We start from the raw sequence: 15,991 nt of genomic DNA on the forward strand, positions 1-15,991 counted from the left end.
CTGTTTGGCTGTTGCCAGTTCGTCTTGTTTGTCAAGCTTACCAGCGTTCGTCCTGTCAGCGCCTGTCTTTTCCCAGCCTCTCCTTTTCCCATCCTCCTGGTTATTGACTCTGCCCGTCCCTGAGCCTGCCTGCCGTCCTGTACCTTTGCTCCTACTCTGGATTATCGACCCCTGCCTGCCTTGACCTGTCGTTTGCCTGCCCCTGTGGTTATTATAAACATTGTTACTTCACACATTCTGCACTTGGGTCTTACCTTGATCCCTGATAGTCTGAGTGTTGGAGTGTGACCCTGGCTTTCCGTAAATTAAAAAAACAAGATAATGGTGCCATCTGGTTTGCTTAATTTAAGGAATTTGAAATGATTTATACTTTAAGTATATTTTAAACCAAATACTTTTATCAAGTAGAATTTTACTGGGTGACTTTTACTTTTACTTGAGTCATTTTCTATTAAATGATATTTTACTCAAGTATGACAGTTGGGTACTTTTTCCACCACTGGTAACTGTCTAGGGAAAGTCTCCGTTTTAAAAGTTTATATTCTGTTAACTCATATCCCAAATAATGGAAAAAAATACTTGTATCTCAAACAGACCATTTCAAAAAATGCTTGCTAGTTCCTCATAGAGAATGATGAGCTGGCCAATCAGCAGTCTACTGTCATTAATATTTTTAATGATCGGTACACGCTCACACCATTCTGTTGGGGTACTCCCAAAACATTCCAAATCAAATTGTATTTGTCACAAGCGCCGAATACAATGGGTGTAGGCTTATTTAAGAGCCCTTTCCCAACAATGCAGCGTTAAAAAGTACGAAAAAATGTATAAATAATAATGAACTAAAAATGTGATAAAACAAGAAATAGTAACACAATAAAATAATAACGAGGCTATATAACAGTACCGAGTCAATGTGCAGGGGTATGAGGTAATTAAGGTAATATGTACATGTAGGTAGGGATAAAAGTGGCTAGGCAATCAGGATATATAATAAACAGAGTAGCAGCAGCGCATGTGAAGTGCGTGAAAGAGTATAAAAGAGTGTGTGTGTGTTTGGCGTGTATGTGTGTGTTGGAGTGGTGCCATCTGTAGTGTGTATGTGTATAGTCTAGTGACTGTGTATAGAGCCAGTGGAATTTAAAAATAAAAAACACAGAAAAGCTGCTTTTTAACATACTTCATTACCAATTTTTGAAAGAAACTATTTTACACATACTGTAAATAATTATAGGCCATATTGATAGAAATCTGGTAACACTGGACAGTTACTTTAAGGCTGAAGCTTGACTTCAGTATCTTATGGGTGATATCATCAGAGAGTGGGAAACATGAGGTGAGGTGAACCGTACTCATCACTAGGTGTGTCACTACCTGCTGAGCACCGATGTGATCAGTTTGCTCAGAGAGAGAGGGGGGGGGGGGGGGGTGACCTAATACCCGAGAAAAGCGATGAAGTCATAGCCACCTGACTCATATTCCCAGCTGAGACTAGCTTTGTGTGTGTGTGTGTGTACGTGCACAAGAGAGAAAGTGAGTGAGTGTATGCCTGTCCAGGGAGTTGTTGGGGAGGATCATGCCTTTAATAGCGAAAGAGGGTGTTGAATAAACCTTGGTGTGGATATGTTTGTCACACCAATCCTACCACTCTCCTGTTACAAACACATTCACTCACATACAGTAAATGGAGCTTGCCTTGTAGTGAGAGAAACATATTAACAGCCTCACTTACAGAGAAGTTTTATGGGGCTGTATTTATGGATTGCCGTTCATTGAGAAAATGCTGCCGTTTCATTGACAACTTCTACCGTGTTCAGTGAACAAACACAATGAATTGGATAAAGTCAGAGACAAATAAAACCAGCAAAGACGAGGTTTAAGTGAATAACATGTTGATAAGTGTCATGTTTGTCTGAGTCAAGCTAACTGATTATGGTTTATGTGAAATAATCTGCAATATTAAACTGATCCTCTTACCGAGGATTCTATTCTATTAATAATCAACTAATCATGATCTTCAGTTAAAAATGCAATTAGTTTAAATCAGCTGTGTTTGCTAGGAATGGTGGAAAGTGTGACACCAATCAGGCCCCCGAGGACTGGAATTGCCCAGGCCTGCTCTACGCGAACCATGTATTCAGGAGGTGGTGTCGACCAAGCAGAATCGCTATCTTCCTGCCCAATTTCTGTCATTTTGACTTTCCTCCAGGAGCTTATGGCTGCAGGGAAGTCTCCATCTACATTGAAGGTGTATGTGGAAGCCATCTCTATGGGTCATGACAAGACTGCAGTTGCATCACCATGGGCACACCCTGTAGTATCGCAATTCATGAAAGGTGCCCACAGGCTACGGCCCCCCAAGGCTCCTTCAGCACCCTCATGGGAGTCAGATGTTGTCCTACTGTCACTTATGAGCCCACCATTTGAGCCACTCTTCACTTGAGCTATGTGAGCTCTCAGTCAAGACTGCCTTTCTATTGGCTATTGTTTCAGCCAAGCGTGTTGGAGAATTACATAAGCTTTCTATCCATCCTTCATGCCCTACTTTAGCAGAAGATGGATCTAAGGCAGTGCTTTGGCCAAATCCAGTATTCTTTCCTAAGGTGCTTTCATCATCACATGCTAACCAGCCCTTAATCATAGCAGCATTTCACCCGTCTCCCCACTTCTCACAGGAGAGTTGTTAGTTACAAACACTTTTCTCTGTTCGGGCATTGAGTGCCTATCTTGCTGCAACAAGAACTGTTCGTCAAACAGAACAGCTTTTTGTGTGTTATGGGGATAACACAAAGGGGAAGCAGAGACTGGTACATTGGATTACCAATGCAGTGTCAAAGTGATACGCTGCAGAAGGTAGACCAAATCCAGACAGCGTGGTAGCACAATCCACCAGGGGTATGGACACTTCATTGGCCCTGTTCAGAGGGGCCTCCCTGGACTTTATCTGTGCTTCTGCAAGTTGGGCAACAACCATGACTTTCATGAGGAACTAAAGACTCAATGTTATGTCCACACCATCAGTGGGGTCTGTGGTTCTGGACACGGCACGCCCTGTCAACCCAGATAAGTGAGCGTACTGTGAACCTTGTACTTATCAACCATCAGTGAGATGGATGTTCTATACAGAGGCTTTCCACGCTTGATGCTGTTGCACCCAATTGAAGCCTCACGTTGTAAGTTCTAGCTTTCAGCTTGCGTGTGTATACAGTTGTACACCACAGTTGAAATGTTGTGTTACCCTGTTGAGTAATTATATTATGTTGCATCCTGTAGTGGAAATAAGGACATCCCAGGGACTCATCTGGAATAAGTTAAATGGTGAGTTATCCCACTCTGTTGTCCGAAAGACCTCTGAGGTACAGCCTTTCCCATAGGTTGTTTGGTGACCAGTTACGAAAATTAAAGAAAATGTTGGATTATGGATGTAACCTTGGTTCTCTGAGTAGAGTAATGGGTCGCCAAGCTTTCATGTTGTTCCTCCACCTCCGTGGAGTTCAAGTGAATTAATAGACAGTAGGTCATGCCACACCGTCTTTTATAGTGACAGGTCATGTAGGTACAGTAAGGGTGTGGCGTGACTGTATACATCTTTGCTAGTAAGTATCATCACGTGAAGGGGAAGGAGTTCCCATAAGTAATTTGGCGGCCCCTTACTCTACTCAGAGAACCAAGGTTACGTCTGTAACCTAACGTTCTATGTATGTACACTGCTTTGTTAAGCATTATGACTTTGTTCACCTAGAATAAGCAAAGACGAGGTTTAAGTGAATAACATGTTGATAAGTGTCATGTTTGTCTGAGTCAAGCTAACTGATTATGGTTTATGTGAAATAATCTGCAATATTAAACTGATCCTCTTACCGAGGATTCTATTGCCGTCTTGTCTGCGCAAAGCTGTTGCAACGCAGGGCATTTTAGGCTATAGTCGGCTTAGAATGAGATATTAGTGCAAGATATGACATGGTGACATCATATGCAGGAGGTGTTACGTCATCCACAAGTGCTGGTTCACTGTATGACATCACCATGTGGCGCCAGGCCAACATCTCCATTGTGCTCATAGCATCATTCAGGCGACAGCGGGGCACCCAACATGTCATGAAAGGACATCTGGACATGAAAGTCAAAGGGATGCCCCTTGGGGGTTTCTTAAAGATGTCTTTACACTCCATTAAGTCCACTTTGAAAGACAGACACTGTCCATAGGTGGATACGGTGTTTGCATGGGTTGTTGGACAAAGAGATTGGTGTCTGTCTCTGTGGCACAGTAAACCAAAGCACGTCCCCACAGATGCAGCTTCCCTTTCAGAGGGTGCAGAAGGGAGACAGGCCTAATCAAACAGCCAGATGGTCAAGATCCTTGAGAGTTTTTTATGTGGGCATGTAACATGACCTCAGCACTCTGGGTTTTATCAAGCATCCTCCATACACGCGCAGCTGATGAGTTCGTACACTCAAACTACTAGGTAACAATGCCTGGATGTAAACCAGGCCTGCTGTGTCTGAACTTTTAGCAGCATACTGAGTGAAACTTGTACTGGGGTGGGGTCAGATCCGGGTCTCTAAATGTAGGTTTACAGAGAGAAATAAAGTAAGGAACACAGTATCATCACAAACAGGCCCTTAACCCAGACAGACTGGGATGGGGGGAGGATTATCCCTGATCAGTCCTCATTATTGATTGGGCCTTGGGCTCCCTGCAGACCCCATTAATGGAGGCAGATGACCTCTTGGACAACACCGGCTCTGTGTGTCACTGAGAAGCTGTCCCTTCTCCAGTGTCTGCCCCAGAGCCTCTTCCCCCATCCTCACACTCTGCCCAGTCCTCAAGCTTCTCCGCTGGGTTTACTCATCCCCAGCAATCAGGCTGTTGGTGCTGTTGTTGTCATAGTTGCATTGGGGTTAGGTGGATTAATACAGGTTTTCTAATCCTGTATTCCCTTGTACATATTAGTTCCCCTCTCCTCATGGGCCAGCCTTGGGAGAGCACCCCTTTCTGATTAGCACCCAGGACAGGTGTCAGAGTCTAGACTCTCTACTATGATTATGCACAGGTGCACCTGAACTGACCTTTGTTGTGACAATGTACTTCAACACATGACATAGCCTACTCACCTGTAGTGACTCAGTCAGTGTCTCATGTGTCCAGAAGAGAAAGTTGGGGGATTTCAATCAAATGTCTTTACAAGGGATTCATTTAACTATTTACTAATTACAGAGATGATGGATGAAAAAACGCGCTAATCTGCAGACTCTGGCACATTTACAGTACATTGATGTGAACACTGAAATGTTTACTGATACATGCAAACGGTCCCTGTTAAATAAATGGCATATAACTAAATAAATAAATAATTATTCATTCAGTAATTGTTTCTCAGTTTCAAACATACTCAGATTGTAATGGTTGTAAAAACAATTATGGCGTAAACATCATCATGGTTATAAATTTGTGTTTTTATCAATGTACTAGGCTAAACATTCATTATGAACATGTATTACTGCTCTATTACCACATTACTAGGTATAGTTATTGTATAGGGATTTGTGCCCATGAAATGAGTGGCAGACTGTCTGATCACATACCCAGTCTGTCACATCCCAAATGAAGGAGAGTTGTTGTTGTTATCAGTAGTGTAATGCATGACAAGGCCACATACAGTATATGGTGACAAGTGATTAATTGAACTCACTCAGTGGGGTTCAAGCCCTCAAATAATCTGGTTAAGCCAGTCCAGCCAAACCATATCCCCTCTGAGAATACAAAGAGAGCATCAAATCAGCCGATGATATTCATAATCGGTTAGGCTAACTATAGTTTTGTCAGTGCTGAACATATCACCCATTTGAGGGTGGCTTTGGTGACAAACGTCAAGGTTTCCACAGTTAGTTCGAAGGACACCAGAAACAGAAAGATAACATAATTGCTTATGCGAGATGCACAGTCAGAAGTAATGGAAACAGTCAATTACCGATCAAATTAACCGTATCGTCGTTGGTAAGAGCGCAAGCACAGTGATTACCCCCACAGTTTGCCACAACACTGCCATGCGCACCCACACTGCGCCCGCGACAGGCACTAAAGGCTACGTTAGAGATAGGATACTGTTCCGCTCCAATTCACTATTGAGAGTTTGTATTGCTCACTTGTGAAATGAGACGTTGGCGACCGTTTAAATTAAAACACTGGAGATCCATTAAATTAATGAATTGTACTATTATTTGTATTATTATTATTACTACTAAGCACATGTGTCTTTGTGTTATTATACAACCATGCCGCCAGGCGTGGCTTCTCTAGAGGACATTTTGGTATGTAGATTTCGCGAGGCAAACGCGGTTCTTTGTTCGCACCAGGCAAGCAATGCTGCAAGCAAGAGCTCTGCTTATGGGAAATATGTAAGGACCTTTTTTAAGATCCCTGCTGCACAGGGTCTGCAACGCCTGTCTGACAACTCCCTTTCTCCTCTCCTCCTCACCCCCTCCTCCTACGTTACAGCCCCCATGCGCAACGGCGCCCGAGACAACAACGCGGTGACCTGCCGCAACCCACAACGAGTGGGGTGGGCGGACCCCGAAATGTCACTTAACTCCTTCATTCTCGATAGTAAGAATAACGCAAATCCTCCCCATGCAGTGAACCAAGTCGTTAAGATTCCACAAATAAACTCCATCCAAAGTCCATCGATCCCTCCTTAGGCTACTGCTGTGCGTCCCACCATAGATAATACAACATTGGAAATATACCAAAACAGTACACTCTGGTGCCCAAATAGTCACTTGAATCGGGAAACAATCCTAAATGGATCCACTTTTGACATTTTATTGAGGGGGAATTATTAGGCTATAGTCCATGCATCCTTGTGTAAGTAGCATACAGTACAAAGATCGTTGCGGTCTTGCATTGCAGGGATGGGGAATAAGTAGCGTGGCTTGGATCTAACGCATGGCTGATATGGACAAAGAAAAGGTGGAGGGGATATTTGTATAGTTTTTTCTATAGGTGGGGAAAAACGCGGGGGTTGGTTTCTGAGATGCCACAGGCTTGGGAACCTGAGACGGAATGGTATAACGGGAGGGCGGCTCGTTTTGTCTCAGCAAGGAGGGGACTGTATACCAGACGGGGTGGAGTGATACATCGCCTAGTCCCTCTCCGTGCAGACGGCCTTGTGTCCCGTTTGCCTAGAGCTGGGAGAATACTGTATCGCAAGTAGGCCTATAGCAGACAGAGAGAGGGGCCGGTCTATGGGAGGGACTAGCGCAGAGGGAGAATTGGAAGAAGGAGGGGGCGGGGAGGCGGCACGGGTGCTGTTTCTCCAGTCTCTTTCCCCTGTCTTTGTCTCACACTCTTTTGTTAGCCATGCCTAGCCTGCTGGTTCTAGCAGGGATCATGGAGAAAAATGGGGGCTACGGCGGGGATCTAGCCGGCTCCGGGTTCGGAAGCGAAGGTCTCCTTGTGCCACCCGACGAGGAAGAAGACGACTCCCGTGCCCTGAGGGTCGCGCTGGGCCAGCTGTCTCTACTGGGGCTTGGTGAAGGCGAGGACGGTGGCGGGGCTCCTGGAACGGGAGTACAGGATCGGAGTAACAATAACAATAACCATCACAACCATACCAATAATATTGGCGGAGGTGGTGGTGACACAGGGCTTTTGCAAGGGAAGAACAAGTTATGTGTCCTGTACGAGGGTTCTTCAAGTGAGACGAAAGGACGAGGCTGCAACATAACAGAATGCGTCCCCGTGCCCAGCTCAGAACATGTGGCCGAAATAGTGGGGAGACAAGGTAAAGATTCCAACCAAATGTTCCTATTGAAAGTTATGTTGCTGTTCTGAGCTAAATGTGTCTCCCTGTAGTTTGTAGGGTGTTTTGATAATGCTCTAACTGTTACGTTAGCTGGTGTTATTGATATAGAAAAGGGAGTGGTGTTATTTTTTGTTGTATTCTACCACTCTTTGACCATGGTAACAAATCTGTTTCAAGTTAACATACAGTGGCAGAAACTGCACCATTGTTGCAACTAGGCTCGGTTCTATTGTCCGTCTAGTGAATTTCAAATGTGGGGAGACACAAAGCAGGACTGTAACCGTTACCTCATGGGCGCATTATTCTACATCCAGCCATCAATGTCAGCTCACAGACGCACACTTCAGGCAGGGATAGCACTTGCTTCCTTTGTCGTCTGAACGCGCGAGACTGTTAAAAAAAACGCAACGTGCTACTGGTAACGGAGGAATCTCGTTCGCCCTGAAATGTTTACAAATGATTTATTCTCTTTATTGTGAATATAACTTGGATTTGAGTAACGATTGACGTTTTCAAGCTGTTGTTTTCGGTTTCGTAAATTCTAATTATGTTCATTGTTTTTGTTGCTGACTGCCCCAGTGACACAATTAGACAATGGCAAAAGTGTTTCTCTATTTTCTCTTTTCTTGAGCAGTTTAAAAGTGAATTCCCAGATTTAAGATGGATATATCTGTGTATTGAGTAATTGTCGAAGACCTCGACATGAACTTGAATGACAGCAGCTGTCAAACAAAGGTGTGAAAGTGAGAGGAGGGTGAGGGGAGGGGTACATTATTAGGCGGTGTTACCAGTAGACACTTGGGATGATCATAGGAATCGAAGCGTGACTCAGCCAGAAGTTGAACCATCGTGTCGAGTTGAATGTTGTGTGGTTCTTCTATTTTCTGATATAAGATAAGAACAAATAATAACAAAATATGTGGCCTTTTTAAAACCTATTGCCCATATTGTTATTGTGATCAACTCAAAATGGCTATTTATCAGACTGTAAATATATTGATTCTCCAGATTGCTTGTAACCTGTCCAACTCTCAGAACCAGCAACTCAAGGCTGTTGATTTTTATTTATTGCTTTGTGCTACATGGGTGGTTTTGTTTGACTGCACCTATTGTTGTGATGAGTCCAAAAGATACAGAGGGGTTGGTTAGACAAGCAAGGATAAATGGGTGGGTCAGAGGCACTGGGCATTGAAAGGGAGTCACACCCAGACACCCAAACCAAGGGCTCCCTTACCTAATGGGGGGCGGGGGGGTAAGGGGAACCAATTCAGCCAGTGAATCCTAATTCATGTTTTGGGGGGTTACACAAATAAACAGGTCCCCACAATGTCAACTGGGTCCAAGGCAACAGAGACCATTTGCTTCAACTCCATTTTTTCCACAGATGTGGGGATCTGGTTGTTGTTGTGCCGTTAAGTGCCCTCATCTTCCTGTGCATCTCCTGTTCGTTACTCTGAAGTGTAAGCTTCACATTTTAATGGGGTAACTGAAGACAGCCAGAGGGTGGATCCAGTGAGCACAAGTGCAGCAGAGGGCTTTGTGTTGACTGAGAAGTGCTGATTTGGGGGATTTGGGATGAGCTCCTTTTGATTCAGGGCCTCGTTAGTTAGTTCACATTCAACGCCCTCCTTCCCAGGGTCGCCTACTGCCTGGTGAATCTGGCAAGTTAATGTTCCGTCCTGGAGAAGCAAATATTATCGTTTTGTCCTTTGTCAAAGTCATTTGAATTGATTCTGGAGGATGATTTTGTGTCGTCTAGGGCTATATTATTACGACTTTAGGTCAACGGCGGGTTTGCTGTGCATGCGCCACTAACAATGCACACAGTACTGGAAAGCATGCTCTCCAAATGAAAGACATGGCATACAGTTGTGGATTGATCTAGAATGATCTTTGTCATTTGCCTGAAGGAAATTATAAAGGTTCCAGTGGAGTACTTTTCTTTGTCTCCTCTGTTCATAGTTTTACGTTTTACGTTGCCTATTGGTCTCAACTTAAATATCTATTCACCTTCCTGCTACAAAGGATCACAAAACCTTACATCTATCCTAAGTTAACACATGGTTTAATATAATTAACATTGTGGTTATTACATGAGTTATAACTATCATACATATTATAAAGCTTGAGTGTTCCTTCTAACACCATCATGCTTGAACCCCAACTAATATCATCACCGCCATCGTCCTCAATAAATAAATCATAATTGTAGTTTGAACTCTTCAGCCCCCAGAGCCTCACTGAGTCACTCAGTCAGTGCCATCTAGGCTTCTGAAGTTTGTGCCCTAGTAAGTGGGGCTATTTAGTAGCATTAGGGAAGCACATTTCCCTCGGATAGAGGTGATCATGACATTTGATCCACACTGCTAAAGTCCCTGCCCAGGGACTGCAGTTGAAAATAAGCAGGTTGGCTAAAACTGGCACTTTTACAGTAATGTTGATTAATGTGCACTGTCCCTGAAAAAACGACATTTAATAAAGTAAGTAAAGTAAAGTGTATTTAGGCTACTGATGTAATGGTGTGCTGTGATTTGTAGTGCTACTCAGAAAGACGAGCTGAGACCTGACCATTGAATAAATTGCTAGTTATTGTTACCAGACCACGGACATACATACGCCTCTTAAAGACCCTGCTAAGGGGAGACACTCTGGGATTCTTAGGGGTGGAACATAAACTTGCATTTCAGAATGAGAACTGTAGCTGCACACCTGCGTATATATGACACCACTGGCTGCTTTAGTGGGGCATTGCATACCGTTTCCTGTTAGGCGTAATATACAGAGTACGACTGTGTTTACCATATCCCTCTTGACCTCAAGTGCTCTTAACAACCCTACTCTACAATTACTCATTTTTTATTCCCCTCTGCATTATTACAACGTCTCAGTATTAGAGACTAAGGTAATTTGACATGAAATAGCATTAGCCTGTACTCTCTCACATCTAGGATCTCGCTAAAAGCACTTAATATAGTCAGCTTTTACACACTGATCAAAAACAGAGCAAATGCACTGCAATAAACGACCCAAAAATGATGTTTGTGTGGGCCGGAGGTACCAGACTTATCAGTTCAAGGAGAGGGGCTGGTTGTTCGTGGCAACACTGTTGAATGCATCCATAACTGTAGCCATAGCACAGAATAGTTCTGATGTCCTTTGGAAACAGGTACAATAACTCATCTGTTTATCAATGTTTGTACATAGGAAATCAAATAATGGGGTGTTCTAAAAATACTTTGATGTCTACAGTCTCTTCAATTATTTCAGATTTTACAGCAGATTGAGACTTGATGTCATGTGAAAACATGTGACTTAGTAATGATAATCTTGGCAGAAATGGGAAAAAAAGTGTCATACTGTAAAATGTTGTAAAGGGGATAAAGACTGGTGACCATTTCTGGACTGTCTAAAAACTCTGAAGTTGCGGGCATTTTAGACCAAAATTTGCCATCTTTTAAAAAGGTATGTCAAAGGTCAACTATCAATTCAGTCTTTGTTTCCATAGAAGAGGAAAACATAAAACCATGTAGTAGTAACAATCTTAGCTATTTCAAACTCCTTATATTTGATGAGTGTAACAGAAAAATGAAATCATTGTGACCTTGGCCATTTTCAAACTTTGCCTTTTTGTTTCTGCAGGTTGCAAGATCAAAGCCCTGCGGGCCAAGACCAACACCTACATCAAGACCCCCGTGAGGGGCGAGGAGCCTGTGTTTCTCATCACGGGCCGAAAGGAGGATGTGGCCCTGGCCCGGCGCGAGATCATCTCTGCCGCCGAGCACTTCTCCATGCTCCGAGCGTCCCGGAACAAGCTTGGTGTGTCATTCAGCGGTTCCCCGCCTGCGCCCCTGCCAGGCCAGACCACCATCCAGGTGAGGGTGCCCTACCGCGTGGTGGGGCTGGTGGTGGGGCCCAAGGGTTCCACCATCAAACGCATCCAACAGCAAACCTGCACCTACATCGTCACCCCTAGCCGAGACCGTGACCCTGTCTTCGAGATCACGGGATCACCCAGCAACGCCGAGAGGGCCCGTGAGGAGATCGAGGCGCACATCGCATTCCGAACGGGAGGTCTGCACGACCACAACAACGAGAATGACTGCTTGGGGCCGGATGGCGGCAGCCCAGTAGGCTCCGGGGGTCTGGAGAGTCGCCTGCAGCAGGTGTGGGGTCTGCAGGGGGGCCAGCGCAAGCCATTGACCAGTAGCTTCCGCCAGAACTTCTCAGATGCCATGGTTGGAGGAGGGGAAGGAGGTGGGGTAATCTTCAGCAAGGGCAACTTCAACAGCCCTGGAGAGAAGCCCTGCTCCTACTTTGGCTCAGAGGGCACCCAGAGTTGGGGAGACCCAGACTACCCAAAACAGGTGGCCTTCTATGCCCAGCAGCGCTCCAAGAGCTTTGGAGGCCTGCCCCTGCCCCTAACCAGACTCTCTCCAGGCCTTTCTGACCCCTGTGGAGGGAACAACGGCAACTCCTCGGGCACCAGCATCACTATTCTGTCTGGCTCGCCTCATGCCCAGGCCCGCCGTGCCCACAGCGAGCCAACCTCGGGCGTGGGGTTCCCTGGACGCCTCCCTGTACCGGACTCGCCACCGGCCATCCTCCGGGACTGCATGACCTGCTTCGAGAGCAAAGTGACGGCCGCCCTGGTGCCCTGCGGCCACAACCTCTTCTGCATGGAGTGTGCCATCCGCATTTGTGAGCTCAACCATCCAGAGTGCCCGGTGTGCCACACCCTGGTCTCTCAGGCTATCCGAATATTCTCCTAAAAAACACCACGTCAGTTTTTATCATTCGTTTTATCACAGTGTTTGTTTGACATTTATTTACTATTATTATTATGATTATTATTATTATACTTTTCTCAGAAAATTTTAAACAAACAAGCAGATATTTTAGAAGGCACTGCTTGCTTTACTAAAAAGTATAAGAAATATTTTGAATTTTTTCTTTTATATATATATATATATACATATATATTTTATAAAAGTTTTGTTTATAAGAAAAGTATAGTACCTAGCATTTTTTTTTTTTTTTTTACTGCTGCTGTTTTTCATTCACGAATCACAGTGTGGGCGGAGTAGATAGGAACGTGAACATTTTACGATTCAGATTTATTTTACCATGAAGTTGTTTTATATGGAGGAATGGAAGGAGGTGATCATTGAGGTTCAGTTTAACTCCCTGGTATCTTATCTGTACCTGAATGATATAGGAAGTCAAAATCAAACAGAAGGAAAAATATTTAATCTTTCATTGCACCTTACAATCGTCTTAGTTTTGGATAGTCAGATTAATGATTGTCAATCATCCAGAAAAATGACGTAACTGATGAAAAGGTAAATCCCCCAATGTGGCAAAAAAATAAATGGAACAAACTGTGATATTGTCATTGAAAGTCTAAATTTGTTCCAATTGAAAGACAGACTATTCCATCATTGTCACCTTTCTGACATTTGTATCCCTTTACAAGCTCGTTGTTATACCTGGTAGTCCTCCCTAAACACCTGTAAGAATGGTAACAATATAGGACAGAATAGCAGACAAACGCCTTTCTTTATGCACATATGTTTTATAGATTTCATTTTTCACAAAGAGGTGAATGAATGCTACACATTGTATTGCTGAAATGTTCACTTCTGTTACACCTTGAATATCACTGCAGTTTGGTGAAAAGTTTCAGCGATGCCTGTTCCTCGTGGCACTTGAAAAGCATGTTTCTTTCGCCGGTGTTAAGCACTGATTTCATTTGTGAGGCCAAAAGCCTTGGAATTCTTCCAGTTGGCTAATTTGGGAGATCCGTCTCCCCGACGGACTAGTTTCAAAGCCAACTAATACCCACTTTATTGTCTTATGTGGTAATTTAGCTGTTATCTGAACGATGTAGGACAAAAACGAGAGCCACTTTTGACAGGCATCTCTCTGAGGTTTGCGCAGTTAGAGCGTCAGCAATTAGAGTGGACAGAAGCTGAGGAAAACACTGAGCTGTTCTCTGAATTGGTAATAGAGTGTGCCTAAATGGGCGAAAAGCTCCTAGAATACAGTACCACCATCCACAGAGCTCCCTCGCCATCCCAGTCCAGCAGCTTTGTATTTTAGCTCAGAGGCCTATAATTATCAGAGCTGTGCAGGAGCAGGTGTTTAATAGCGCACTGTGGGTGTGACCTCAACTTGGAGGTCTTTTTTAGCCCCCTCTTTTTCTATTTTCTTTGGGAGTGCCCCCCCCCCCCCGCTTACTGTTCGATCGTTGGCTATTGAAGGTAGTAATGACTGCCGACCCACAATGCATTGCCTCCCTGTGTTGGGCGTATTGTCTATGCCCAGTGGTGGCGTGGGCCCGGAGTGCTCGGACACGGCCCGGAGAGACTCATTGATAATTAGGCAAATTGTCCGGTCCAGGTGCGGACCGTGCGGGGGACCCTGGTGCTGACCGCCCCATCCCTCTGTCACAGGCACAGAAGGTCCAGTCTGGGTGCAGCTGGGCGAATGGGACCCCTCCTTCCATATCCCCCTCCTTCTCTGCTCCTCTGAGCTATCCCTACTGGGGAGAGGGGCCTCCTTTGTCCCAACACTCAGGAAAAAAGCAGCATATGAAAGAAAGAGACCAACTGAACAGGCTGCCAGCTCTGAAATGAGAGTGAGGGGACTTTGGAGAAAGAAAGGATATCAACAGTGTCAGTAGATACAGTAATTACCTAGTGTAAAATTCTGACACAGAGATCCAATTCTTTGAAATTTCCCACTGAACTAGATGTCTCCATGTGTTCTCAATACGATAAGGGTGTGAAAACATGCAGACATATATAATTTAAGAGTACGAGGAGTCTGATCACTTGGAGTTCATCACCCCACCACAATTTGGATGGAGGCCTTTGTGACAGAGAGTGAGTGCAGATCGAAGTTTCCATAGAGAGCCCCCCTCTTTATCTCCCGTCTGTATGGGACATCCTGCAGCTGCCCACTCACCACAAACACACAGGCTTAGCCAATGGCAGGCTAGCACTGGGCTTTCAGAATGAAATCAGACGATTGTAATTGACAGGAAAGCGGAGGAAACGCCCCATTTAGCCACCACTCATGCTGAATCAAATTACACACCCTTTGCCTCTGCCTTAGCCCCAGCCTGGGGATTTCAGAGGGAGGGAGGGGGGATTAGAGCCGTTGGAGGATAAGAGGGGGGCTTTTTGGGGTGGAGAGAGAGAAGGCTGCTCCCAAAGAAAAGAGAACCTGCAGATCTAGTCTTTGTGAGGGGTCATTTGTGTGTCTTCAGTGAAGGGGTAGTTAGAAGGCTGCTGCCTCATGTTTGCTGGTGGTGGCAGGTGAACAAGGACATGCTGGTGATTCAGCTGGTCTCCCACTAACACTGCATCAGATCGCTCTATTGCGTTTTTTCAGGAGAACACTTTTGCTCAACTTCTGTCCATCAAAATATGATGAATAGTTACAATAGACTGTTGTCCCAAGTCTAGGCAGCAACAGAGCCCCCATTTCCCCCATTGTATTGTCAGCAGACCACTCCTGCTGTCCGTGGACTGTGAAGAAATTGTACTTTCAGAGTATCTAAATTCTATTACATATATAGAAATGAATTGAATATTTATGAATGGGGAGAACTGTGGTTTGGTCTGAACTTTCAATGACAATTTCAAGGCAGTATAACGCTGTCAAATGAATATAGTATTTTCTATTCTTTTTTATTTTGTTTTAAGCCTTAATATTTTGTATTAATATTTCTTTCACTTTGGCATGAAAGTTTAGTGACATACAGTAGGCCTTCAATAGTATTGCCCCTTAAAAAAAAACTTTCACGAAACTATTTGTCAGAAAATAATGTGAATCAACCTGGTTGGGTGGGATTAAATGGAATTGGGAAATTAGGCTCATAAAGACTTTACATTAAAATATAGAGTAAAGCACCTTATGAGAAAACGCATATAATTAATACCAAACTGACCGCTGATGGTGAATATTTCTTCATAGATTTTGAAAGACATGCACATAAGGTTTCCCTATCATGTTTTTATAATATAATTATTGTTATTCCTTGTAGTAGTGGTATTATGGGAGACCTCTCATCCATTCAGTCAGTACTGATGACTTGGTTGAGTTTGCACTGGTTTAATGTAGAGGGCTTTTTAGAGAGTCTCACTGTTTTAGAGGCTGTGGGAGAAATTTGCATTGTGCTT

The 15,991-nt window shown here is 44.2% G+C and overlaps 1 protein-coding gene across 1 annotated transcript; it reads left to right on the plus strand.

Annotated features, from left to right (window-relative positions):
* The first annotated feature begins 7,273 nt into the window (after positions 1-7,273).
* On the plus strand, positions 7,274-12,687 carry LOC139564556 (RNA-binding protein MEX3A-like). The gene is made up of 2 exons (XM_071384176.1): positions 7,274-7,784; positions 11,445-12,687. Exons 1-2 carry the CDS (start codon positions 7,361-7,363, stop codon positions 12,572-12,574), a joined length of 1,554 nt encoding a protein of 517 aa, XP_071240277.1. The 5' UTR covers positions 7,274-7,360; the 3' UTR covers positions 12,575-12,687.
* Positions 12,688-15,991: the final 3,304 nt, after the last annotated feature.

Source organism: Salvelinus alpinus, chromosome 35 (genome assembly GCF_045679555.1).
Source record: "Salvelinus alpinus chromosome 35, SLU_Salpinus.1, whole genome shotgun sequence".
NCBI classification, from domain to species: domain Eukaryota; kingdom Metazoa; phylum Chordata; class Actinopteri; order Salmoniformes; family Salmonidae; genus Salvelinus; species Salvelinus alpinus.